Source organism: Taudactylus pleione, unplaced genomic scaffold, assembly GCF_031769625.1.
Source record: "Taudactylus pleione unplaced genomic scaffold, aTauple2 ptg000428l, whole genome shotgun sequence".
Taxonomy (NCBI): Eukaryota; Metazoa; Chordata; class Amphibia; order Anura; family Myobatrachidae; genus Taudactylus; species Taudactylus pleione.
Genome location: NW_028284830.1, coordinates 2667279 through 2694597, shown reverse-complemented (window position 1 = coordinate 2694597; position 27319 = coordinate 2667279). Strand labels below are relative to the sequence as shown.

Genomic DNA, 27319 nt, shown 5'->3' with positions numbered 1-27319 from the left:
GAAGACTAGAGGTAAGTTTTATTCTGCGTGGCCGCATAATGCCGCATACACACTAGACGATATCTGAATTTATCATGATCTTTAATATAAAGGGCTGTACTGGTGTCATGGGGTTGCAGAGGGGAGGAGCTTGGGGTTAAAGTTACAGAGTTGTTAAGTGCCAGCTCATTGAAGTCCCAACTACAACCCGAGGGTCCAGTGTCCCCCAGTCTGACTCAGAGAAAAGGATTCAACGGTAATTACCAAAAATCCCCTCTTCAGAGTGTCGCCTGATCACGTGAGTGTATGCCATTTTGGCAAGGGTTTTTCCCAGTACTTTCTATCAGCTAGCTTGTTTGCCCCCATTCTTGAAGGAGAGTTTGGAACAAGGGGTCTATTTACTAAGTCCCAAACAATCAGCTCCTAACTGCCATGTCACAGGCTGTGTTTGAAAAATGATAGTTAGAAGGTGGTTGGTTGTGACTTTAACTTCGTTCACTTTATCTCCGTCCAAGGGTTAGTAAATACACCCCTAAGTCTTGTTCAGAAGAGACTGGTACTCCTACAGCACAAGGCATTCTTCCCAGAGACCCTTCGGATTTGAAATTGGCATTGTTGGCATTAACAATCCTCCTTTGGAGCCAGTTGTCTACAGGAGCTCTCATTCAAGCTTTTACTCAGCCTGTGCACCCCATCTGAGGCTGGTGGGGACTGTGGAATCACCATGGAAGAGCTGCCTTGTGTGCAGATCCTCATGCAATTCATTCAAAGTGCAGATCTCTGTTATAAGTTTGACGTCTCTAGGGACCTATCCTGCTATCTCATGTGGTGGTTTATTCCTCGAAGAGGTTATGGATGGATATAAACCATGGCTTGTGTAGTGGATTCCTTAAGAGTCTCCTCTTACCGATCAATGTTTTGTACCCTTTGGGCCATCCTCCAGGCATCAAACCTTGTACCCTAGCAAGTGTAATGAAGCATTACTTCAGTTTTTGGATGAGTTGTGTGATTTGTCTATCCAGGACTCATGAGTTTTCTCGTTCCGACACCCTCTTTATCCATTACAAAGGGCATAAAAAACTATTACATTTTGTCAGGGAACACAACCTCCATTGTGATTTTTTTACTTAGAAAAGTTTGAAGTTTTATTTAAAAGGTCTTAAATTTGATTTAATAGTGTCTTTAATTGCTCCTGCTGTGCTCTAGTTGACGGTGAATAAAGACCAGAAGCTGCTTCATCAGTTGGGCTTTTCAGACGACCAGGCGCTCACCGTTAAGACTTTGGGAAGTGGGACCCCATCAGGAAGCTCTGCGGATGCCTCCGCCAGTTCCAGCAGCAGCGCTGGCTTCAGCTCCTCCTATGCCATGGAACAGGTCAGTAAGGCCAGAAAATACACATCTTCCTTTTACATTGCAGTCGCCATAGGGAAGTGTGCGTGTTATGTTAAATTGTGTTTTCATAGTTGAGTTTTAGGTTATTGAATAAATCTTGTGCATGTGTGATATCATCTCTCAACCATTCCAAGGAGGTTTCTTATAGCCTGTTCTTTGTGGTCGAGTCCTCTGGTCACATGACCACGTAACCTTTTTTTTTATTTGGTTTTGAATTGAATTCTCCCATCTAAGTGATTGTGCTTTACATTTTTAGGAGAAGACCCTTCCAGGAGTGGTGATGGCTTTGGTGTGTAATGTGTTTGATATGCTTTACCAGCTCGCCAATCTAGAGGAGCCCAGGTAATTGTTTTGTACACATTTATCACCTAGAATTACATTGTTACATTCACACGGAAGAATATATACAGCAGTTTAGTTTTTTTGGTGTTGGGTTGTCTGACAATCTGTTGTGTCGCCTCAGAATTACAGTGAGGGTACGGAAACTTCTGCTGTTGATCCCTACAGACCCGGCAGTGCAGGAGGCTCTAGATCAGCTGGACTCTCTTGGTAGGAAGGTAGGTGAAGGGTCTGGCCTCCCTTTGAGAGTTTTGTTGTAGCTCCGCTCCCTATTCTTCCACTGATTGTCCTTATTCCACTCAGAAGACACTGCTGTCAGAATCCCAGTCTTCAAAATCCCCATCTCTGTCATCAAAACACCACCAGCCCAGTGCCAGCTCCATCCTCGAGAGCTTGTTCAGGTCCTCTGCTCCTGGCATGTCCACCTTCCGTGTGCTGTACAACCTGGAGGTAATTACATGACCAACGCTGACGCCGGCTGCAGTTGATGTGATACTCATGTCTAAATTGAATATATATTGTGAGATTCTGAGAATAAATGATGAAAGGGAACATTTTAAATATATTCTATTCCTATTCGGTCAGTGTAGCCTGTAACAGAACTGTCTGTCCTTGATGTAGGTTCTCAGCTCCAAACTGATGCCAACTGCCGACGATGAGATGGCAAGAAACTGTGCCAAGTCATTCTGCGAAAACTTTCTCAAAGCTGGAGGATTGAGGTGGGACCTTGTTCAGAACTGACCCCTCTGTATGTTTTCTTTTTATTTTAACCATCTTTGATTTGCTTAATGTAATCGTTGTCGTCCTGCAGTCTGGTGGTAAATGTTATGCAGAGAGATTCTATTCCTTCCGAAGTAGATTACGAGACGAGACAAGGGGTCTACTCCATTTGTCTACAGCTTGCCAGGTTTGTATGGTTACCTACCAGGGTCTAGCGATCAGTCACAAGTGGGGGGCATAGGTGTGCCGGTGTCCTGAAGTGATTTGTTTCCTCGGCAGGTTTCTGTTGGTAGGGCAGACTATGCCAGCGACATTCGATGATGACCTATCGAAAGATGGGGTCGAGGGGCTGTCATCGAGGCCTTTCCGGAATGCAAGCCGCCAGTCCAGTCGCCAGATGTCCCTTTGCGGGACCCCGGAGAAATCCTCATATCGGCAGCTGTCCGTGTCTGACCGGTCCTCTATACGGGTGGAGGAGATCATTCCTGCTGCTCGTGTTGCCATTCAGGTGATTTCTGCTTTCAGGGGTTCCTTTCTGTTGTTTAGGTGTTAGACACGTCGTTTGTTACCTCCTCACTATAAGACCTTTGTTTTCCATATGTCTTCAGACCATGGAGGTCAGTGATTTCACTTGCACCGTGGCCTGCTTCATGAGACTGTCTTGGGCAGCAGCGGCCGGAAGGCTGGATCTCGTCGGCAGCAATCAGCCCATTAAAGAAAGCAACAATACTTTGTTTCCTGCCGGACTCCGCAGCAGACTGAGCAGCTCAGGTGTGAGGGGGTCACTTAGTTATAATATATTCTTACTCTGACACTTCTGCTGTTTGCGCAGTGACGGGGGGTGATTTATTTATAACATTTATATAGCAATAGGCTTTAATACACCAGCCTGTTGAATTGAAGTCGTCCTCTCCTGCAGGATGGCCTCTACTTTCAAGTGGTAGTTTAGCAACATAATGTGGTATACGTTCAGGAAGCCGGCGGCCGCAATACCGACTGCCTGCTTCCCGACTCCTCAATCCCGGCTAGAGTTACATGACAGGCATCTAAAATCTAGACGCCTGTCATTACCCCTACGCCGGGAGACCGGCACCTGGCATCCCGATTGAAGGGATGCCGGCTGCCGCAAGCCGACAGCCGCGTGGGGGTGGGGTAGAGTTAGATTTAGGGCCTCGGGGGGGACATAGGGTTAGGCATCCCCCTGGGAGGGTTAGGCTAGGGGCAGGGGGGGTTAGGGTTAGGCACTTACAGGGGGGATTGGGTTAGGCACCCCTAAGGGAGGATTAGGGTTAGGGGGAGTAGGTTAGGTTAGTTAGTACTTACATGGGGACGATCGGGATTTCCAGCGCTGTCGGGCTGCCGCTGCCGGGATCTCTTCCTCTGTCGGCCTGACGCTGCCGGGATTTGAACTGCCGGCCATGCAGCCGGCGGTGTTACATACCGATTCCCATAATGTCATAGGAACATAATGTTCCCTTAATGTTCGCTAGCAGGAGATGAGTGCTTTTCTCGTTGGAGGTAGTCCTGTGGATTGTGTTAGTGAGCACAGGAAATCGTATGACGGGTGCATGAGAGGGATGTTGGGAAGCAGGAAGTTAGAAAGTTGAATAGTGGAAGGAATAGCAAACTCCAAAATAACAGCAGTAAACAGTGCACAGACAACAGCAAATAATTACATAATGCAACATTATACAGTGACTAATGAACCACAAGTTGGCAGAGTATAGAATTGCAGATTCGGCTATAGACAAGAAAGTGAGCATTAGTGATATGTGGCGCCCGTGTCAGGTAAGCCAGTAGCAGTATGGCTTGGAGATACATGGGTGGTGCAGCGGTAAGAAGAAATACATGGGAAGAGGGCCCTGCTTGTGAGATCTTACATCCTGGGGAGAAGGGGCAGGCGCACATAGGGTGGCACTAAGTGTGGAACAGAGATGTTAGGAAAGTTAGACTTGAATGATGATGATTCTGGGTTAGACACAAATATACAGTGCCTTCCAGCTGATGTTTATATAAGAATATATATGTATTGAACCTAATATATCCATGTGTGGGTTTCTTTTCCCATTCCTGTTCGCTGTGTGCCTTACACTGCTGGAGGTTCAGTGTCTGTGTTACATGACCACATGTTGTCCTTGCAGGAAGTAACTGCAGCTCTGGAAGTGAAGGGGAGGCCACATCTCTCCACGCCTGGATCTGTGTCCGGCAGCAGTCTGTATCTACCAAAGATGCCATCATTGCTGGAGAGGCCTTGTCCCTGCTAGTCACATGTCTGCAGCTGCGCAGCCAGCAACTGGGTACGTAGCGAATGGCGCTAAACCATCTGGTTAGCTTTTTCAGGGCTACAAGAAGTTTTTTACCTTTTTGTGGACATATTTTATCACACCACTATTTTCTTATTGTGACTTTAAAACCGATTCGAAATTGATTTAAATCCTAGTGTCCAGATCCTAGCTTGATGAGCTTACTTCTGTGTTTCACGGTGCTCATTTTCATTTAAATGGATGATCTCTTTGCAGGATCTTTCTACAATCTGCCTTCAGTCGCTGACTTCACCATCGATATCCTCCTCGGGTCTCCAAGTGCGGAGGTGAGCTTTGCCGGGAGTGTAGAATGTAATTGTTAAAACTCTTAAACTCTATTCAACTTTTACTGTGTCTGTTGTAGATTCGACGTGTGGCCTGTGACCAGCTGTACACGCTGAGCCAGACCGATACCTCCGCATACCCAGAAGTACAGAAACCCAATCTCTTCCTGCTGAACGTCATCCTCTCCGCACAGCTGCCGCTGTGGTCGCCGACCAGTATAATGCGCGGCATTAACCAAAGGTAGGAGCCCATGCATGGGAATGATTTAAAACTCATGTCTATTAAATAATAAGTAGAAGCACTTGCGCAAGAACACAAAGGAAATATATGCACATGATTTATACAATTTGTTTGGGAATCGCTTGGTCTCGCCATTTGCGTGGTGTTCATGCTTTTAAATGGATATTCATTACTTGCCGTTGTTTTTGTGTTTTAGGTTGTTGGCCCAGTGTACGGAGTATTTTGATCTAAGATGTCAGCTCCTCGATGACTTAACCTGTAAGTTTAGCTGCTATTTTGATTGTGCCTTCTGAGTAAATGCACTGGGTGAATTACACACTTTTTGGATACACCTTAATTACACTCTGACATTGCTCCCCTTGTACCCCCCCCCCTCCCTACTACCTTTTCCTACAGCAACGGAGATGGAACAGTTAAGCATTAGCCCAGCAACCATGTTGGAGGATGAGATCACATGGCTGGATAACTTCGAGCCCAACCGCACAGCAGAGTGCGAGACCAGCGAGGCAGACAACGTGTGGCTGGCCGGCCACCTCAGGCTTATAAAAACGCTCCTCTTCCTGTGTGGTACTGAAAAAGAAATGCTCGGTGAGTGTCCACCCACTAGTACAGGCACCCCTAAAATAATCCAATGTGCCATACCCCTTTCTGAATCATGCCCGTCCTTGTTAATGTGTTCTTATTGTACAGGTCCCTCTCTGATTAAACAGCTCCTGGATGACTTCCTGTTCCGTGCCTCAAGAATAATCTTAAATAGTCACTCACCAGCTGGTAGCGGAGCACTAAGCCAGCAAGACTTCCACCCCAGGTAAGCTCCTGCTTCTGGTCTGTCCCAGTCATCATCTTCTGTGTACATGTTTGAGACCTCATGCGTATTGGTTGCCCTAAAACATCTGTGCTTGAGCAAGTTAAAGTTCAACATTTACCATGATGCCTATTGGAGACAGCCTAATATTCAGGAGAATGCAGCCTATCCTTTCAGTAGCAACCAAAGCAGACTTGGATCAGCGCATCTCAAAGCAAAATTTAGGTAGTGATCTGGCAATGGTGCTCCCTGCTCCTGGGCCACCTGCTCAGGGCGCCTCTACCGAGTATATTTGGGACTGTGGCTTCGCTACATATGTCCCGCTCCTCTACAGGCCCCTTAAGAACTGTACCCATGGTTGTAGTTCCACCACTGAACCAGTTGAACCAATATCAGTGAGTTTACTCTACTAAACATATATATGAATTCTAGTGGATAAGTTTGCATTCTCCTGAGACTATCTGTAGGTGACCGTTACACCTTAATATTTGCAGACTATTTGCCTCCTAGGAACATTTTGCACAGCAGCATATGTTTTTGTTTATGAGCACCTCACTTGGGGATGGAGGTGTCACTTTAATGTGTAGGTCATCTGTAATGTAAACCTTAAAATTATTAGTGTGATAATTAATGGGCTATCTTTCTATCTAGTTATGATGTCTATATTCAGTCAGACATGCGTGAAATATTTGAGAGCAAACAGATCCTCAAGCTGGCTACTAGGTATAGAGTAGTTTATTTAACCACTAAGAAAGTAGTCATGTAAACCAGTTGAACAATGTTGGAAGGAATTATACCTTTTCCTGGAGTGTTATTTCAAGTGATTCTGGATATGGCTGTCGATCCTGGCTTATGACACCCCTATTGACCCCACTGACTCCTGCTCAGCATAATTACAATAAGGTGCATGAATCCATTACAAATGTGATAGAACGAACAAACCTTTGATTATTGAAGAGCAGGATGTCTAGATAAATCTGGAGGTGTACTCCTTTATGGTCCCCATAATGTTTGATATATTGTAAATGTGTAAATGCATGCTGTATACATCATAATATTGTCTCTATACTGATGTAGGACAATGTGGCCAATTTTGAAGCATAACAGACATTAACAGTATTTTTAGGTGGCAAAAAAAAGTGCAGAATTGGGGTTTTAGGGTGTAGAATTAAAAAAAAGTACCCTACAGCCTTTGGAATGTCCCCCTCAAAATTTTAAAAAAATAAATAAGCATAGGACATCCCAAAACAAAGTGGTTTCATTTTGGGGGCAAAAAAAAAATTTGGGGGACAAACTTAAACTAGCGAAATTTACTCGGGGGGGGGGGGGGGTCCCCAAGTATGCGGCAGGTGTTTTCTAGAATAGAGGTGGTTGCCGAAGGTGTATTTTTGAAGAATTTTTAAAAATCATTTTAGGTACTTAAAAATATGCTTGCACCCATTTTCATGTACCCCAAATTTAATGGGACTAGTTATTTTTTCAAAACAATAAAGCTAAATGCAATTATTCACCACTTCTTCAAAGACTAATTAATGCACCTGCCGCGGCTATTTAAAAACCCCAATTATCTTCAGTAGCCCAAATCGGGGGGTACCCATAGTGATCCCCCATGTCAGACCATCTTTAGGGGTTGACAGGCTGATTTCTCCAAAAGTGACAGGACTTTTCGATACTTAGCTTTCCGCCGGGTCCTGCTTTCGCCGATTCCTAATTGAATACGGGGATAAGCGGGCACGCGCCCGATACTTTATCCCCTTGAAAAACGGTTATGATGGCGAAAAGTTCGACCTCTGACTTTTCACTTCAAATTGAAAATGGCTCCTAGTGTCTATATGCCATACAGATGTGTCCTCATACACCTAGTGTCTATGCGCCATTAAGATGTGTCGTCCTACACCTAGTGAATATACGCCATACAGATGTGTTCTCATACACAGAGTGTCTATACGCCATACAGATGTGTCCTCCTACACCTAGTGTCTATACGCCATTCAGACGTGTCCTCCTACACCTAGTGTTTATGCGCCATTCAGATGTGTCCTCCTACACCTAGTGTCTATGCGCCATACAGATGTGTCCTCCTACACCTAGTGTCTATGCGCCCCACAGATGTGTCCTCCTACACCTAGTGTCTATGCGCCATACAGATGTGTCCTCCTACACCTAGTGTCTATGCGCCATACAGATGTGTCCTCCTACACCTAGTGTCTATGCGCCATACAGATGTGTCCTCCTACACCTAGTGTCTATGCGCCATACGGTCGTGTCCTCCTACACCTAGTGTCTATGCGCCATACGGTCGTGTCCTCCTACACCTAGTGTCTATGCGCCATACGGTCGTGTCCTCCTACACCTAGTGTCTATGCGCCATACGGTCGTGTCCTCCTACACCTAGTGTCTATGCGCCATACGGTCGTGTCCTCCTACACCTAGTGTCTATGCGCCATACGGTCGTGTCCTCCTACACCTAGTGTCTATGCGCCATACGGTCGTGTCCTCCTACACCTAGTGTCTATGCGCCATACGGTCGTGTCCTCCTACACCTAGTGTCTATGCGCCATACAGATGTGTCCTCATAAACCTAGTGTCTATGTGCCATACAGATGTGTTCTCAGTGTCTATGCGCCATACAGATGTGTCCTCATACACAGGTGGGCACAGAGGTGGCCACAGCTGCGTCAGTGGGCACATCTGCATCTTTATGCTAATGCCACGACTGATTCTCTTCATGCTGAGACGACGCCCACATGCAGTGGGGCTAATCCGTCTCAGTGGATCTGTAGATGCAATCTCTCCATCTGAACATGGCGTCCGGTGTCAGCGCTACTGCGTCTTTAGATGCAGTCACTGTTAGTGACTTGCCCGCAACTTCCTAACCATCCCCATTCCCAACAGTGCAAGCCCAGCATGGGACTAATGATAGGCGTATAAATACCGAACATAGGTAAGCCGGGCGTCGGGAGCGGTTAGCCGGGGGGGGGTTAAACAAGGGAAAAGGGAGGTTAGGGTTAGGCACCCCTGGGGGGGTTTAGGGTTAGGCACGAGGGAGGTTAGGGTTAGGCACCCCTAAGGGAGGGTTAGTGTTAGGGGGGGGTTAGGGTACTTACCTTAGTCAGGATTTTCATCTGCCGGCCTTCCGGCGTGGGGATTTTATCCACCGGGTTTAGGTCCGGCGGTAATACATACCAGTTTCTCCGGGAATGCCCAATGAAATCCATTGGGACGCATGCTTACAACATCGGCCAGCTGCCTGCATATCCGCATTGTGCACAGTTAGTGTGCACCTCTGTATCAGGGCAGGATTGTACTAGGGATGCTGGGCTGCAACTGTAACTACACAGGAACTTGTGTTAAACACGTACAGTTGAATCGCATGAAAACTTGGCGTGAGAAAAAAACCATGGCCGCTGCATTCAGACTCATTCGCACACAGATATTACACATGGTGCCCATCGAATTGATCAGTGTAACCTTTGCCTGGCACTAACTATGCAGTGCCCGGGCTTCTTACATTATCGTATGCCCTGCACTTTGTGGCCACAGGCTCCTTTTTGGTCTGTGAGGTCTAGAGAGATTACACAGGTGATATATTTCAAGGCACATAAGCCAAGTGTTAGGTGCTTTCCAGGAACTATTGTGCACATACTGTGTATAATGAGTCAGACTGGCAGGATATACATGGTTGCCTTCTATAGAATGTCAGGATTTCTTTATGGCCTGGAAACCATTGATTGTACTTGTAATATATGCAGGGTTTAGTGTTCCTCTCATGTAGATTCTACTTTATTACTTCAGATGCAGCTCAATGAACAGCAGGCTGGCAGCGTACGAGGTGTTAGTGATGCTGGCAGAGAGTTCCCTGGCTAATCTCCATCTCATCACTAAGGAACTGCTTTCATTGCACCATCAGCCAGATCCGGCACTTACCAAGGAATTTGATGTAGGTATAGTGTAATCCTATATAATAATTCTCCTAACCCTACATTCCATAGCATGTTTATTTGCAGACCGTTCCTTAGCACATTTTTGGCTTTTGTCACATCTAGCCTTACGTTCTTTACAGTGACATCATTTTCCCTGTTTTAATATTACAGTATCTCCCACCTGTTGACAGCAGATCAAACTCTGGGTTTGTCGGCCTTAAGAACGGAGGAGCGACCTGCTACATGAACGCCGTCTTTCAGCAGTTGTACATGCAACCAGGTCTCCCTGAGGTCCGGTAATCACTCGAAATCTACCATATCTAGGGGGGATTACATGATGTGTGACTTTACTCAGCAGGACTATCCTTTATGGTCGTGTAGCTGAAACGGTCAAGGGATTTATTTTCTTTTATTTTTCTACCCCCGTCTTGCTGTAATTACCTTTACATTATGGCATATTTCAGCCAAGTTTTTCCCTTCGAAATAAAGCATCAACCGCCTAAAGACCCTTCATGCCTTCATGAGTGGTCCCATTTGTTCAATTACAGTGACCTGTTCCAAATGATTATTTTTGTGTTTCCTGTTAATGAAGATTTATGAAACTCTGATACCAGATCACAATAGCAGCCAAAAATCCCGGCGTGTTTTTATGATCATACTGAGATGCCGGCGTGTTTTTATCTCCTCCTCGTGACGTGAGACATTTGTGTTATACAGGCCTTGCTCTCCATGGAAGATGAAACCGATAATCCAGATGACAGCGTCTTCTACCAGGTCCAGTCTCTGTTCGGCCATTTGATGGAAAGCAAACTACAGTACTACGTGCCCGAGAACTTCTGGAAGGTTGTTTCCTTAAATTGATGACCCTATATCATAACTAGTATTGAAGACTCAGGGAGGAGATGTACCAAATTTCTAAAGAGTGAACAAGTTTCCCATAGTAACCAATCATTTCAATCTAATATTGTACAGAACGTACTTGATAGATTCTAGCTAGAAGTTGAGTGGTTGCTATGGGAAATTTCTCCACAAGCTTTAAAACGTTTTCCCCATAGTGACGTTCTCAATTCTATATGGACGTTCGTATACTGTTTCTTACAATGAGTTACCCAAATTGCTGCAATCAATAGGCACTTTGTGGGGGAAAGGATTCAATTAGTCGCTGGCTTTCTCCAAGTGGCTTCTACACTGGGGTAGATTACCTGGAGCTATTCAGTTAAGGTGCCCATCCACTAGGCGATTAAATTGAGCGATTGAACGATATAGTTTATCGTTCATTAATCGTTTGCAAATCGTTTAGAAACATTTCCAAAACGACCAGAGATGCGCGCTACCGCTGGTCGTTTTAGAAATCTATTATCGGGCAAACATGCCGGACAACCTGACGATAACGTCGTCCAGTGTAGGCACATCAGACTTTTGTCGTAATCGTGCAGTCGTTTTGAGGTCTGCTAGTGGATGGGCAGCATTAGTCTCCTGCCGTCTGCCCGTAAGTAGCTGTGAGGCAGCATTTAACACTGGTTTCTGCTTGGATTGCAGCAAATAAACCGCATACAGAATCTCGACAATGCCTTCTTTAAATAAGCCTGGTTATATTTTGTTTAATAGCCCAGTGCAGGTTCATGTTGTTGTGTGAGGGTGTCCTATAGGAAATAGTGTGTAAACTGTCACCTGCAATGTTTAGATCTTCAAGATGTGGAACAAAGAGTTGTACGTCCGAGAGCAACAGGACGCCTACGAGTTCTTCACCAGCCTCATAGACCAGATGGATGAGTATCTCAAGGTATTTGACTCCATTGTGTTCTCTATTACCCAGTGCACAGTTCTTGTTACCGGCTGTCCATAGTCGATTGATCTTGTTCCATCTGTAATCGAACGTGCTCTCTCCAGTTTTGTGATCAGCTCTCTTGTTCACAGACAGTGCGGGATGTCTAGCACTCTAGTTACACTTGTCTTGGATGAGATTCTCTGACCTGTCCCTGCATTCTTTTCCCCTCCCTATGCAGAAAATGGGCCGCGATCAGCTTTTTAAGAACACGTTTCAAGGCATCTACTCAGACCAAAAGATCTGTAAGGATTGTCCCCACAGGTCAGTACTGAGAACGGACAAGAAATGCTGATTGTACTGATGTGCATATACAGTATAGTGTTCAGTCTAGCACCCTGCACCTGTCACAACCCGTGCCGTTCCTCTTTCCTGTCTGGGGTATTGCTCTCTGGTGCTTCTAGCACACTCAGCTGATGCAACAAACTGCTGAGATGCAGACCAGAATGTACTAGAAGCATCAGAACAGAGAGCGACCCCCAGACAGTAAAGAGGGAACTGCACGGGTTCTGACCGAATGAACACTATATGTGTATATATATATATATATATATATATATATATATATATATATATATATATATATATATATATATAATTTGTTTCTTACTTCCGCAGGTCTGTTATGATGGCTTTGAATTACCCCTTTTTATTACTGATTGTTGCTGTCAAACTGTCACATGTAAAGAGCCATACAATCTAAACTACATGCTGACCCAGTATGCTAAGGGGAATCTTTTTCACAATGCAAAATATTCCATACCGTGGCAGAAGGGTTGCTGGCCACTTGTATTGATTTTGTTGGCCATGTTTGTAGCATTGAAACCAATTGGCCTGGTATAACAACCTGAGTGAGGTTCCCATCTGCTATGGATTTGCCTGTGGATGGCAGAACTGGAGGCATTGGACTGTATCAGTTGAAGCAGCCAGTCCAAGTGATATACGTGATATGATTGGATGCGCTTTAAGGTGTCTGACATATTATGTAACACTCACTCCACTGCAAGCTATAGGCCTGAGATGTGGGAAGCCTGCTATACAGAGGCAAAGCGTTCCCACATCACCCTATTCTTGCTTTCTCCTTCATCCACTAGGGGACACTGGAGTTGAAGACAGTGGGGTATAGACGGTGGTAGAGTAGAGCCTGGCACTTTAAATAATTTAGAAGTATGACTGGCTCCTCCCCCTCTATGCCCCATCAGCCCCAGTTTTTAGAATGTGCCCGAGAGAGCCGGTCGCACATCAGGCTGTCTCCAGCCTTTCCATAATTTAAACAAGCATTGAGGACAGGCAGGCTGCTTGCTGTGGCAGTCTGCCTGCTACGTGGGAGCCGCCGGTAGGGCACCACACGGCTACTGCAGCCTGTGTCCGGTGACCCTGAGGAGGGGGCACAATCATGGAGTCATCGGACCCTGCGTGGATCCGCCACTGCTGACATCGGCATGTGTCCGGGTTCCTCGCCGCCCCCTCAACCCAGCATCCCGGCCGCAGCAGCCTGTAAGTATAACCACTGCTCCTGATTAGCAGGAGCAGTGGTTGTAAAAAGCTGGGCTCAGTGACAATTGCGCTGTCACTGTTAGGAGAGACCCAACCCTCCCCCCTGCACCACTTCTCCCTGACCTCCGAAGTTAGGCATCCCGGTGAGAACACCAGAGCAAGCGGGGGGCGTAGGTTTATTGGCGCGTCATGCATACTAGCGGCGCCATCTGTGGTCGGGCTCTCCCTCAACTGCCGCGTGCACACGGCTGTCAGGGGCTGCCATAATAGCGCTCCCCTAGTAAAGAGCATTTAAGCAGCGCAGTTCTCTAGCACCGGCGCTGGCTTTCGGGGGGTCTGTAAGGCGGGCTGCCTAAATTAAGTCCCGCAGTATACAGCCTCTATTGCAGCTCCTTACAGAGCAGCCAAAGGTCGGCACTAGTGCCGGGGCTCCGTTCCCGGCAGTGAAGGGGCGGGGCTTAGGTCCGACGGCCATTGCAGCGCCCTAGAGAGCAACAGGCGCCGCCCTTCTCCACCTATTTGCCGTAGTGGCCGCACGCTTCAGCGCATGAGATGCAGGGAGAGGTCTGGGCCCCTGAAGTGGCTGCTCCGCGGGAGGCTCAGTGATGATTGCAGCGCGGACCAGTGCCTGCCAGATCACCCCCGCTTCCCTCTTAAGGGCAGTGGTAAACACCTGTGTACACACAGTTTAGTTAGTTTACACCTGCTGCAGTCCAGCTATTTGCTGCACCCACCCACACGCAGTTGCGCATGCTAAGTAATTCAGAGGGTGCACTATAACTCCGCTTGTGCAGTTCTGTTGGGGGGCGGTGCTAGTCAGGTGAAATATATATTTATGCTACACAGTTCGGCCACTATCAGGCTTCCCTCTTCAAAGGGAAAGCTTTATACAGCCTCCGATTCAGCAGAGCCCGCCGCAGCTGAACCTGGCTGTGTTCGGGTCCCCCGACCCTCCCAGAGTCAGTGGGGCCAGCCGCAACTGAACCCCGCTGGGTCCAAGTCTCCTGCCCTGCCCAGCACCTTAGCTGCATATTGCTTACCTCTCTTGTTTAGTAGAGGAGGTGTTACTTAACGGGGTTGTGACATGTGGTGCTGCCGCACTCACTCTGGTAACTATGCACAGCTCTCCTATTATAAGAGGAGACACCGTGGCCCCCACCCCCTTTTGCTCGCAAGAACAGCCTGTGCAACCATAGTGTACAGCTGGCAAGTCCCAGTAGGGCTTTCCTTTAGTTATATAAGGAAAGGGACCTGTGTTTGGTGCGGCCTGCATTCCAGCGACGCCATAGTTTTCCGGTCTCCTCTCACATGGAGGCGAGTTCTGCGTTGTAGCTAGTGGCTCTGGGTAATTGTATTCTACATGAACACGCCCGATCTCGTCTGATAGTACTTGGATCCAAATGCACATGAAAGCTTTGTGCGGACTGGACATAGTCCCGCCGTTTTGCAGCGCTGGGTATTAACCCCTGTCAGGCTTTCACTTGGTTCTATAGCAAGGGGCGCCTAGCTTAATCTAATTGCCTGACTTCCGAACTTGCTCTCCGGTTAGCGCGCACTCTGCGCCCGGAATGAGCCTGAATAGCAACCAGCTAATGCAGTGGACTGGTGAGCAATACACAGTGGGTTCTAGTCCCATCTATGAAATATTTATCATAGTCTGTGAAGGCTACCTCATGGTGCACTAGTTACCCTGCCTAAATGAACATGCATATACGCTAAATTATAGGCTGGTTTTAAAAACTTCCAGTTCTCACCAGCCTTCTGTGCTTCCCTTAAAAGGTATGCATATGTGCATCTATATAGATTTATATCTTATGTGCTCCCTTGGCAGCACACACAAGGTTAAGTTAGTGACGCACTGCCAGGGAGATGGTTACCGGTAACAGATACCAGTCTGGGACAGCGCGCTACAAAAATATCCTGCCCAAACGCTGTAGCAGAATGATGGCCACACGCGGCACATGAGCCGTAAGGCACATGTATGTGTATATATATTTGTAATTTATACTAAGCCCTGCCTTAGAACATATACATGTCTGGAGTGAATTTTGTCCTGGGGCTCAGTTCCTTCCATGGCTCTACTATGATTCATGTTTTAGTTTAAAAAAAAAAAAAAAAAAATTGTCTCCTACTAATCTTGTATGTAGGTACGCATATGTGGATATCACTTTTTATCCTTACCATAAGAACAAGGGTAGGATCTGTTCTGATCAGTTTTATGTCTGATACCTAGCATGCTGCAACTAGAGGCTTGACTCTCCTGAAGCGGTAGTTGGTACAAAACTCCACTTTACACTATCTCTCCCTAGGGATTTGGTTGTGTTTTATTTATATATATATATAGATATATAGATATATATATATCTATCTATGTGTGTGTGTGTGTAGGATGCCTATACTTCCACAAGCATTAGGTTACCTATAACTCCACGGTTGGGAAGCCGCCTGGGAATTACAGAAACTGTAGGCTTTATCAATACATATTAAATAGTGGCTCTATAAACTAGAGTCATGTTCTGCAGCTTACATAGTGATAGTCACAATTCCCTAAGGCATTGCTTCTAGTATGGACCCTATACATGACTGGGGCCTTCTTGTGTGTCCACACATGTATATAAAGATATGTGCTTACACCCTCCTGGGGTGTTAGTTCTGTTCCCGTCAGTCTTTATCTACGGCGCCCCTTTTCGGGTGACCGTATTATTATTATTATTTACAACTACACTCCAGTAGCGCACTTGGTAGCAAACATACACCAAGAATGCAGGACATATATATGGCATTCTGATCTCCTGGTGCAGGAGTCTGACAAGTAAACTTACTATGTTGGCACTAACTCTTCCTTTCAAAGAGATTGCCTTCTCATGCAATTATGTTTGTCGGTCTGTACGTGGGTATATATATTATACTATAACCATTCCTTGTATGAATATTTCCTAAGATATGTCCCTTCTTTACTTGGGATAACTAACACATTCCATGTCTATGTATAGGTACCCTTCTCAGTATCGATTCTGGTACTCCATATTATTGTCTTGTCGCATATCTCAATAAAAGGAGTCTCTAAAGGGCCCCTAGGTACATTTCTATCAGTACATAGAGAATCCAGGTTCTATTCCATCCTCAGGGCTTAATTAATTAAATTACATGAAGGCCTATGGCCACCCGCTGATATAGGCAGGGTCAGGCCTGGGTTGTATTAGATTGGTGGGCATAATATGCACTTCACCGTTATAAGTGTTAATGTAAGGATACTTACACTAGCAGACTGTTTTTGGGGTATATGTATAATCTCTATATGGATACACATCCCTAATGGAACAGGCTCAGGTATAGAGTCCTGTTGTACGACCTTCTTGTCTCCACTAACGTTTTGCTAGTTTCTACAGTATTTTCTACTGCACATCTCCAGACAGAAGTCCGTGCTGTAGACATTGGTCTCAGCCCATTGAAGCTACTCTATACCTAACGTGGCAGGTTACTGTGTGATGGAAAAGGTCAGTGACATTCTACATAGCGTCCAGAAAGCTTCTGGTCGCTCACAGGTAAGAGCTTACTAATGCCTCGGAAGATGCTCCTATTTCATGCAACCTGACATACATAGCGTTATTCTCCCTTCCGCACCCTAGCTGCTGTCCTAGCAGCCATCCACTATTTTAATCAGGTGGCTCTACACTTTAGAGTTTTCCTGGTGTGTGGGTGCATAGTTCCAACATTGAGATTAGTGACACTATTCTACTGAAATCTGTTGGGGTTATGGACTGAAGCGCATCTCTGGGCTAGTGCACATCTTTACATTACAGTGTGACAGTCACTATGTTCTATGCAGGGGGCCTGGTTGGTTGGTTTTCCTGTTCAGTATCTGTTGAGATTTTCAGCACACTGACAGATGCCTGATGGGTACTTTCATAGTTGTCCTAGTGCTCTAGCCTTGCTGTATGGGATGCTTCCCTATATTGGTAGCGCTCCCTGGGTGGCTATTGCATCCATGCTCTTTTACCGCTAGGATATCCTGGTTGTTTTTTTACTATGTTCGGGCCAGCAGTTGCTACTGACCACGCACTTCCATCATGTTGGAAGTTGTTTGGAGTTTGTGGCTGTGGTTTTCTTTTCAGCTGCAGGGTTTCAGTGACTGTTTTCTCCCTCTGTTCTCAGAATGGGTTGTTCTGCTGTCTGACCCTCTGAAAGGAATTATATTCTCAATCCTCTCGAATCCGCCTCATGTCCAGTGGGATCTCTACTCGTTGGAGACTTCTATGGTCTAACCCTTCCGCTGGTTAACAACCTTGTAATAGTTGGACATCTAGGATGGTTCAGGGTGACTGTTCGGTCTTGCCTTTTGCCTCCCTGCATATTCTTTGTTGGAGTTTGTGGACAGGATCAGCTCTGTATCTGTAGATTGGTATCGTTATACTTCCATCTATATGATTTAAGTCCAGCAGTGCTGGGATTCTGCTATCTGCGACTGTTGCAGCTTCCTGTTTTCTCGAGTTTTGTCTCGTGTTCCTGCCCTTCTCCTATGGATTCTGGTTGGGGTTCTCTGCTCCCTGCGCTCTGGCTTGGTCTGTTTCAGCTGAGCTTGCAGTGTTCTGATGCCTCTCATCTGCGGGTGTTCTCTGGCTAGTCGTTTTTTTTTTCCACTCGATTTACGCAGTAGGTTTTGGAATTTCTGTGACTGTTCAGCAAGGAGTTCTCATTGTCTCCTGGCTCTACGGCACTTGATCCTCAGCTCTTGCCTTTCCATTGGGCCTCCGTTTCTGGGCGGTCCCGGCTTCGGTTTGGCAGAAGGGTCAATAAGTTCTCCGCGCTTCCCACCCGGGAGGTTGGCTTTGGGACGTCCCCACTGTCTTGAACTCCAGTGTCCCCTAGTGGATGAAGGAGAAAACAGGATTTTGGTACTTACCGATAAATCCCTTTCTCCGATTCCACAGGGGACACTGGACGCCCGCCCAGCGCTGCGTACTTGCCGTTTTGTTTGGTCCTTATATGGTTGTGTGACTGCATGTGTTCCCTGCAGTGGGTTCCTGTGTTCTCCTTCAGTCGGTCTTGTTCCATTCTGTGGTCTTCTCCTTCTCCTCATATTCCTTTTGTCCTCAGTCTCTTCTCGGGCTCAGTTCTTAAACTGGGGCTGATGGGGCATAGAGGGGGAGGAGCCAGTCACACTTCTAAATTATTTAAAGTGCCAGGCTCTACTCTACCACCGTCTATACCCCACTGTCTTGAACTCCAGTGTCCCCTGTGGAATCGGAGAAAGGGATTTATCGGTAAGTACCAAAATCCTGTTTTTGCCACTTTCTGACAATTCCCCTTGTTGAATGTTCTCAGTAGCTGCTTTATATAAAGTACCTATGATCTTCAGTTTATTAGTTCTCAAACAGCTCATACACATTAAATCCATTAATAATGCGGTGCGTTATGTTATATTGTATGTACATCTAGATTGTAAGCTCTCATGAGCAGGTCGCTCTGTGTCCCCTATCTCGTGTCCCCACCTTCATTAGCCTCCTATGTACTTTTTCTGTGTCTATGTAAAGTTTTTTTGGTTAAAGGTTTTCCGTCATCCCTGTGCCCAGATAAAGGATACATGTATTTTAATCATCTTTCCCGAATATTTAAAAAAATATATAAATAATGCATATTTGATATTCCTAAATTCAAGAAGTTTGAGATCAAAATATGGGATTAACTTAATTTTGTGGTGTTGATCAATCATGCTTCTCTACTCCAGGGAGGGATATAGTGATGTGTATAATGCCACGTTTGGTGGCTCTACATTTTGGGGTCGTAGGCCGCGATTCACAGTGAATCACGTCTCGTCCGTTGGAAATTTCGGGTGTGTCATAATCAATTATAATAAACTGAGCAATTGCCCAGTAAATGTTTTTCTTGAAATTAATTTCGGTTAATTTCAAATATCTACAAATCAAAAAGCAAATAGCCTCAAAAGTGCAGACCATGTCATGCGTCCTACTGAGGTGTCCTTTTGCCTTGGACCCCTGGTGGAGAAAAGTGTTACTTGGTGGGGATGATCAAATGCGTTACGGAGTTACATTGCTATGTCCGTTGGCTGATGTGCTTATACTTCTGTCTGTTACAGATATGAGCGAGAGGAGGCATTCATGGCTCTGAATTTAGGAGTGACCTCCTGCCAAAGCCTGGAGATCTCACTCGACCAGTTTGTGAGGGGAGAGGTCCTCGAGGGGAGCAATGCATATTACTGTGAGAAGTGCAAAGAAAAGGTGAGGACACCCCTGTTAGTAGTGATGCTCCACACCAGGACCACCCTCTGCCTGGGGATGGTGTTTTTTGCGGGATACAGTCAATATACCGACGGATCAGAAGCCGTCCGTGAATTCCGCAGTCTAAATCCCGAAACGGAACTAAAGACAGGCGTCTAAATCCAGACGCCTAACTTTAGCCCGATGACTGAATCCCAACAGGGCGGCTTCCAGAACGAAGGCAAGCGGAGACACTTAGTTGTTAGCTTGGGGGGGAGGGTAAGGTTTAGGCCTGCCTTCGGGGGATATGTAGGGTTAGGCAGCCCCCGGGGAGGTTTAGGCTAGGGGACCCGTTTTGGTCATACAGTGTATGTGCTGTAAAGCCTCCCAACTACCATATGTATATTATTGGAGCAGAGAAAGCCAACCCATTATATAGAGACTGACTGCAGTATAGTGAGCTCCTACACGGCACCAATCTATTCCCAATTTCAGATAGCTAAAGTACGTCTTTGTAAGGAGTGTCCCTTATTGAACACTTTCCTTCTATCAAACTTCACCAAATCCCCTATTATACTATCCTGGAGAGAAGGTGGTGTATTTAATTCTTCAGGCAGCATTAAGACCAACAATTGAAGTCAGAGTTTGATTTACAGAATAGCCGCCTGTCTAGGACTGTCAGAGAGAGGTCTGTCAGATGGGTGATGTCCTTATTGGGTATTTTTTCTATATAATAATCTTGCATGAATCCATATTTCTAGCACCTATTATGAGACCTTTTCGAGCTTGCCAGCTGCTTTGCTTTATAATACAGTATCAAGCAGCTCTTCTGTCCTAGCCTTCATCACACAAACAGTCTAAAGTAAGGTTGCCAGTGGTTTGTGGTCTTATTACTTCTCTTTTGTTCTTGCTTCAGAGGACAACAGTAAAGAGGACTTGCATCAAGTCCCTGCCCAGTGTCCTCGTCATTCATTTGATGAGATTTGGCTTCGACTGGGAAAGTGGTCGCTCTATTAAATATGACGAACAGATTAAGGTAAGGATCATGTCTGGTGGTGTTGTGGTTTGGTTTTGCAAGTTATTTCCAACATTGCTGTCCTGCCCCCTAGTGGCAGTATATAAGAATTATTGTAACATATCCAAGGTAATACTATTCTAAGGGATGTAGTCCTAATTCCAGCATTGAACGTGTCGGCATCTGCAGAGTGACAATGTCGACACACTGCAGGTATCGGAAGATTAGGCTGCGTCAGCAGAAGGTCAAGAATAGGCTTTGGGAGGGGAGGTTTAGGGTTTAGCACTAAATGGAGGGGTTAGCGATACGTACAGCTGGAAGTGCTGCAGGATCCGCTGTATGTGGACCAGCTAAGTCGCCACTAGACCGCTAGGGATGTTTTGTCGACATTCTAATCATGTTGGCATTTCATGGTGAATGTCGACTTATGGATTGTCATCCACACCCCTATTCCAAACGTCTTTACATATATTTACAACATTATCTCTTTCATCCACTGGGGATTACACTGGGTGTAGGTTGCGGTTGAAACTTTATACTTTATCTGTACATATATTTTAAGTGCTTTCATTTCCTTTTCTAGTTCCCATGGATGTTAAATATGGAACCGTACACAGTGTCCGGAATGGCGCGGCAAGATTCCTCCTCCGAGGTGGGAGAAAATGGAAGACATACGGATCCAGGTGGAGGGTCTCCGCGGAAGAAAGTGGCGCCAACTGAGAATTACGAGCTGGTTGGAGTGATCGTGCACAGTGGTCAGGCTCATGCCGGACACTATTATTCCTTCATTAAAGACCGCAGGTAATTCAGCTGCCTCCCACCAGGGGGCATGTATTTATACAAGATCAGTGGATTTTTGTCTTCAATGATTTAAAGGGGGGGGGGGGGGGGGGGCGGTGTAATTCATAGTCCTCTCTTGCCGTGCAGAATGGTTGAAGATGAAATCTAAATTGGCGTTCTCACATCAAAGTCAGTTTCAGTTAATACTGTACCCTTTTTTCTGATGCAGGACCTGTGGGAAAAGCAAATGGTACAAATTTAACGACACCGTTGTGGAGGAGTTTGATCTTAATGACGAGACCATTGAATACGAATGCTTTGGTGGAGAGTATAGACCAAAAGTTTACGATCAGTGTAAGTTATTTCTTTGCTCTCATAAATACCTTCTAAAATAGCTATTTGCAAAGTAATTGGAGCAATAAAAATCAGTAGAGAAGCATATTGTGGTGAAAATCTCCAGCGTTTGTTCACTTGTTGCCAGTTTCGATTTTAAGCAGTTTAGATTAAGATGGGGATGTTGCAAAGATTAGTAAAGGGGTCCCATAAAAGCATAACTGATGTGCTTTCTTCTTCCTCCACTAGGGGGCGCAGGGATCATTTTGGCTATAGCCTGGAGAGGAGAGTCTGGGTTCCAAACAGTTTAAAGATCTCAGGCTCCTTCTCCTCAATACCCCAGCCACAGGCAGCCAGTTTGAGTTTTGGTGCCAGCAGGAGCTGGGCACCATTTTTAGGGGGGGTGCCTTAGGTGGTCTCCCACGGTTTATTTTCTTTTATTTACAAGTTTTCGCAACTTCATCAGAAGAAATCTGAGTGACAGTAGATAAAATATCATAGTCATTTAGCGCCCGGAACCAATTATTAAGTCACGGTGATGTTGCACATTACCCGTTACTATATAGGAATCTTTGGTACTCCTTTTTATTTAGCTCTCAAAATGGCTGCTTCCACTGTGTGCTGTGATTGGCAGATTGATTTTTTTTGTGGGGATACATTTTAAACAACTTTTTGAAATTTCTAACCATAATTGTGTCAGATTTTATGTCTGCTTGATAAAAGGTGCTTGACAATGGTTAGCAGTTATGCTGTGTGGCTGTAATAACATCAGCAGTACCGGGCATCTATATTTGTTGACTTAGGCCTTTATTCTGCACAGCCAACCCATACCCTGACGTGCGGCGGCGGTACTGGAATGCCTACATGCTTTTCTATCAACGCGTGTCTGACCAGAACTCTCCGGTTTTACCAAAGAAAAGCAGAGTCAGCGTTGTGCGCCAGGAGGCAGAGGATCTCTCGCTGTACGTATTTACACTTATACGCGCATTTTGTGCTTTCATTAGTGAATAAGCCTTGAAATCCTCTATCTCATGTTTCTATGTTTTAGAAGTTTCTATGTTTTAAACTTTTCTCCTGGTTTAATTCTTCCATCTGCTACTATTGGTAATTCTGCTGAGGTTTCATAATGTTAGGCTACTAACATAGATATCACGGCACTTGGCACATAATGTGAGCAGAGAGGTTTAGGAACATCCCTCTGAACTCTATTTTTACTGTGACCTAACACCCCTCTCCTTCGTCTCCCTCCTTACATGACATGCTGAATCTGTACAGCTGACTGTGTCTGGCAGCCAGACAATGGGGCTGATGCAGATTTGGTACCGTAACGTTTTTCTCTCCAAAGTAGTTTGGAAAAGGAGGTAATAATTTGTAGGAGGATTTAGGGAAGGTTAAAAGTACCTTGCTATGGACAAAATGTGGGTTTTGTTAATTTTTAGATGACATGAGCCATTTACTTTTTGGTACAGCACTACTAGTGGTCAAAATAAGAACAACTGTACAGCCACGAGCTATTTACTTCAATGGTACAGTACTCCTAGTGGTCAAATTAGGAACAACTGTATAGTCTTTGCTGGTGTTTACCAAGCAGTAACTTTTGAATGAAGCATCTCTGACATATTTTATTCAGCAAGGAACTTTACACATTCTTTTTTGAGTCTGCAAATAATATATACTTTTTTTAATTTAACATATAGGCTGGTTTCTATAATATCCATTTAGAAAAATTTTTAGTGATTTGATTAGTACATTACCTGCCCTGTAGGATTGTAGATTGATCAGAGGTTTTCTTGGTGATAGCACATCCTGCAAAACCCATAATCAATTTCTGTATTTTCTTAGTAAAAAATATTTTGTTTCTAATCTGCAACTTGCTGTGTTCTAGGTCTGCCCCATCATCTCCTGACATTTCACCCCAGTCCTCTCCTCGGCCCCACAGGCCTAACGATCGCCTCTCTATCCTAACCAAGCTGGTTAGAAAGGGAGAGAAAAAAGGTCTGTTTGTGGAGAAGATGCCTCTCAGGATATACCAGGTATACAGAACAGGCCAGAAAGGTTCAACGTGTTTTTAAAGAAGCAGGAAATCTCTACACCTTTTAAAGAATCACTGCAAATAAAATACAGATTGTGTTCTATAGAAGAGCTACTAATAACGTTGACAAATATATAATTGTTCCTTGCCTTGACGCACCCTACAGTGTTTGGAGTTGTACTGTATGCTTAGCGTTGTGTCTGTCTGATTATGAGACCTAAAGCCCTACAGAGAGATGATTGGCTACGTTGCTTGTGGATTGGTTCATTAGATTGATGTCGTATTAATTGTGACCATCTGCTGATGGAATAGACTGTGGGTAATGTTGCCCGTTCCCTGATTAGAGAGTCAGGGAATCACTTGGCCATAATTCACTCTCTGTGCTGGGGATGGCATCATCTGGATTACAGAGATTTGTTAAAGGGGATCTGGGCCATAACAGGGATGGCACTCACCAGGAGCGCTGATCAAGGGGGCGATGCTGTCTGGCTCAGCCACCCCCAAATTTTGAACCCCTGGGGAAAGATGGCCGCCCGAAGCTGGCGAAGGTTCCCCAGAAATTACCCCCAGCCTTGTCGTTTGGTCTGCACCCCTGGCTGAGCAAGTTTTTGCCAGGGGCACGCGGATCCCTCGATATGCTACTGATGGGGGATTAAACATCACAGCCATGTACATAGCAGCTCCAGCCATGTCCCAGCATTCCTGATAATGATCCCATTTCTTCATCTTCTTGATTATTATCACTTGTGTCGGGGGTCAAATGGCTGAAATTGCAGATGCTTCGCTTTACAATCTTTAATTGAAATCACCACTGTGGTTATTTCTTTGTGTTTTTATCATGAAGTTCTGAATTTGTGATTCTTGTTTGTCCTGTAACAAGTTATAAAACTGGTCACGTCTCATTTATAGATGGTGAGAGATGAGAATCTGAAATTTATGAAGAATAGGGATATTTACAACAGCGACTATTTCAGCTTTGTGCTGTCTCTGGCTTCTGTGAATGCAGTAAGTGGCTCTTTGGTTTCATAATTGTTTTGCCTCAATCTCACGTCATACCTGCACTGCTCAGGAGGAGGATTATGTTCAATGCTCTGATTCATACATTAGTTCTGCTTCAGCCTGGGCATATTGAATCAGAGAGCATGGCCTGTTCCTGCAATGCTGACTTATCATACTTCTTTCCAGACCAAGCTCAAACATCCTAGCTACCCTCCAATGGCCAAAGTCAGTGCACAGCTGGCCATCCAATTCCTCTTTCACACCTATCTCCGGACAAAGCGGAAACTCAGGTAAGATATAGAAGTTGGCTGGGGAACATTGCTGGTTATATACAGTTTCCCAAACAAGGTCAGAATGAAGAGATATTTCTAGTGTCCAAGAATATTGATCTGGCTTTGCTTTATCTTGTGCTCCAATCACACGGAGGGGAGGGGGGGATTCAGCCATTTTGGGGTCCGAACCAATAATTATGTGAATTTAGCACATCCGTTCACTGGTTCCTGAGAAGACTAATAGGCAATGGCTGCCTCCATATGTGCAATTACTGTGCAGGGAACAAATATTTGGCTTTGTCCATTCTGCAGTTGACCAAGTGCCTGGTGCCGGTGATGAATGTAAAGTAAGAAACCAGTCTGCAAAATTAAATTGCAGCAGACATACTTGCACAATAATGAGGCATTTAGACTGGATTGGTTGGCGAGCGGCCTATCTTTCCGGCCACTCTCTCTGGGCCTTTCATTGATTTTTTTTTTTTACTACATTTTGCGGCTCATGTATCGTCCAGGAAGTTTACATCTCGTCTCTTGGTTCTAGGGTTGACACAGAGGAATGGATCGCCACCATTGAAGCCTTGGTATCTAAGAGCTGTGAAGCGTGTCAGTGGCTGGTGGAGTACTTTGTCAGCTCAGAGGGTAGAGAACTTGTTAAGTAAGTCTGTGTACTCTAGAAACCTTCTAGTTAGTAATTTAATGATAATTACAGCTTGCAGTGCATTCAGTATTAGAAACCATCAGTTTTCATGATTCTGAAACTAAAGTGACAATGCCAATACTGGCTTTGTGGCAAGCATAACGTTTACTAAACGGTTTCCTATTGTAAACTCCTGTTACACGTCACCTATCCTCCCTTTTTGAATATAAACCTACAGAGCATTGAATCCAGTGCACTGCACAGGGATCTGTTATGAAACAGGCTCTTCAATCATTTATATTGACGCTATTTCAGAAATTTGATATTGAAATGAAAGGAGCACCAAACAGGGGTGGGTATTAATTTACCAGGCCCGGGATTGTTGGAGGGTCCCCTGTCCCCGCTGCTGTGCAGGAGTGTGAGAAACCTGGTAGGAGAAAGTGTATCCTACAACTCCTGAGGAAATTCAGGTCCCAGCAAGCCCTTCTGGGTCTCCTAATATTGTCTGCTATGTGGTGTTGGCTATTGGCTTGGGAGGCTGCTGGTCGAGCCCTGTCCTCTTCCTTCCTCTGCCTGAATTTGCTTACTCCATCTTCCTGTTAACCCGCCCCCTGCCATGTCTTCCTGAATTGGCCATGCAGTACTCGATGCCCATCTCCGCTCTTGACGGCCCTGGCACTAAACCCCGAAATGTTAATTTTTCAGATGTAGAGGAAAAATACATTGATCGGTGTAACTCTGACTTTTCACTGCAGCTCTGTTATGATGTTTATTTTTCTAGAGGACTATGTCCCCACTACAGAAATTTTACGTCTTTAGGGGCTATGCAGTCGGGTAGCCGGCGGACCTAATCCCGACAGCCGGCTTCCCGACTGCTTTATCCTGGCGAGGGTTAAATGACAGGCGTCTAAATCTAGACGCCTGTCATTTTACAGACGCCGGGAGACTGGCACCCGGCATCCCGATCGAAGTGATGCCGAGCGTGGACAGCCGTGGGGAGGGTTAGGTTCAGGGCTCCCGGGGGGAAACTTAGGGTTAGGCACCCCCCCGGGAGGCTAGGGTTAGGCTATGGGGAGGAAGGGTTAGGCACCCCCAGGGGGGACTTAGTGTTAGGCACCCCCCCCCGGGGGACTTGGGTTTAGGCGGCGGGGAAGGGGGGGTTAGGTTTAGGCACGGGGGGGAGGTTAGGGTTAGGCACCCCTAAGGAGGGTTAGGGGAGGGAATTAGGTTGGTGAATACTTACCTTAGGGAAGATCAGGATTTTCACCCATGTCGGGCAGCCGCTGTCGGGATTCCTACCGCCGGACTTATGTCCGGAGGTAAATCATACCGATTCCCTTTAGGGATCTTATATAGGTTAATAAACAGAAATATTAGTTGCTGTGACGTCATTGACCCTGGTTTTGAACCCACCAGACCATACTGTGCATTTCTGTAAAACAAGCCTCACTCACTCTCTAGTGACTCAGATAGAGGAGCACCACCCTCCTGCTGCATAGGGGTGGGAGATATGTGTAAACACTTCGGTTATTTCATACATGTTATACACAGTCTGTACACATAACTATGTTTTACTCCCAAGAGTGTTCTTGCTGGAGTCCTGTGTCCGGGAGGTCCGTTGTGCTGTGGCGACCATCCTAGAAAAGACCTTAGATGGGGCGTTACTCCACAGAGACAAGGTAATGGGCACCTTCCTTTGTGCCGTAGGGTACTAAAGACAGGAAA

At 45.6% G+C, this 27319-nt stretch overlaps 1 protein-coding gene across 3 annotated transcripts in view; it reads left to right on the top strand.

Moving 5' to 3' along the window:
* USP24 (ubiquitin specific peptidase 24) overlaps window positions 1-27319 on the top strand; it is a 123608-nt gene that overhangs the window by 84605 nt on the left and 11684 nt on the right. For 2 of the 3 annotated variants that reach the window (XM_088447318.1, XM_088447317.1), the window contains exons 27-55: window positions 1186-1353; window positions 1628-1713; window positions 1835-1928; window positions 2014-2160; window positions 2332-2429; window positions 2522-2617; window positions 2710-2938; window positions 3039-3201; window positions 4572-4727; window positions 4950-5020; window positions 5098-5258; window positions 5455-5516; window positions 5655-5846; window positions 5949-6066; window positions 9859-10003; window positions 10158-10277; window positions 10704-10829; window positions 11671-11769; window positions 11993-12075; window positions 19406-19547; window positions 20443-20562; window positions 21125-21342; window positions 21551-21675; window positions 22475-22616; window positions 23540-23687; window positions 24596-24691; window positions 24872-24975; window positions 25499-25612; window positions 27177-27273. In XM_088447318.1, the coding sequence (XP_088303444.1) occupies window positions 1186-1353; window positions 1628-1713; window positions 1835-1928; window positions 2014-2160; window positions 2332-2429; window positions 2522-2617; window positions 2710-2938; window positions 3039-3201; window positions 4572-4727; window positions 4950-5020; window positions 5098-5258; window positions 5455-5516; window positions 5655-5846; window positions 5949-6066; window positions 9859-10003; window positions 10158-10277; window positions 10704-10829; window positions 11671-11769; window positions 11993-12075; window positions 19406-19547; window positions 20443-20562; window positions 21125-21342; window positions 21551-21675; window positions 22475-22616; window positions 23540-23687; window positions 24596-24691; window positions 24872-24975; window positions 25499-25612; window positions 27177-27273 (3720 nt within the window). The remainder of the gene's footprint in view (window positions 1-1185; window positions 1354-1627; window positions 1714-1834; window positions 1929-2013; window positions 2161-2331; window positions 2430-2521; window positions 2618-2709; window positions 2939-3038; window positions 3202-4571; window positions 4728-4949; window positions 5021-5097; window positions 5259-5454; window positions 5517-5654; window positions 5847-5948; window positions 6067-9858; window positions 10004-10157; window positions 10278-10703; window positions 10830-11670; window positions 11770-11992; window positions 12076-19405; window positions 19548-20442; window positions 20563-21124; window positions 21343-21550; window positions 21676-22474; window positions 22617-23539; window positions 23688-24595; window positions 24692-24871; window positions 24976-25498; window positions 25613-27176; window positions 27274-27319) is intronic. The other variant, XM_088447319.1, reaches the window with a different exon arrangement.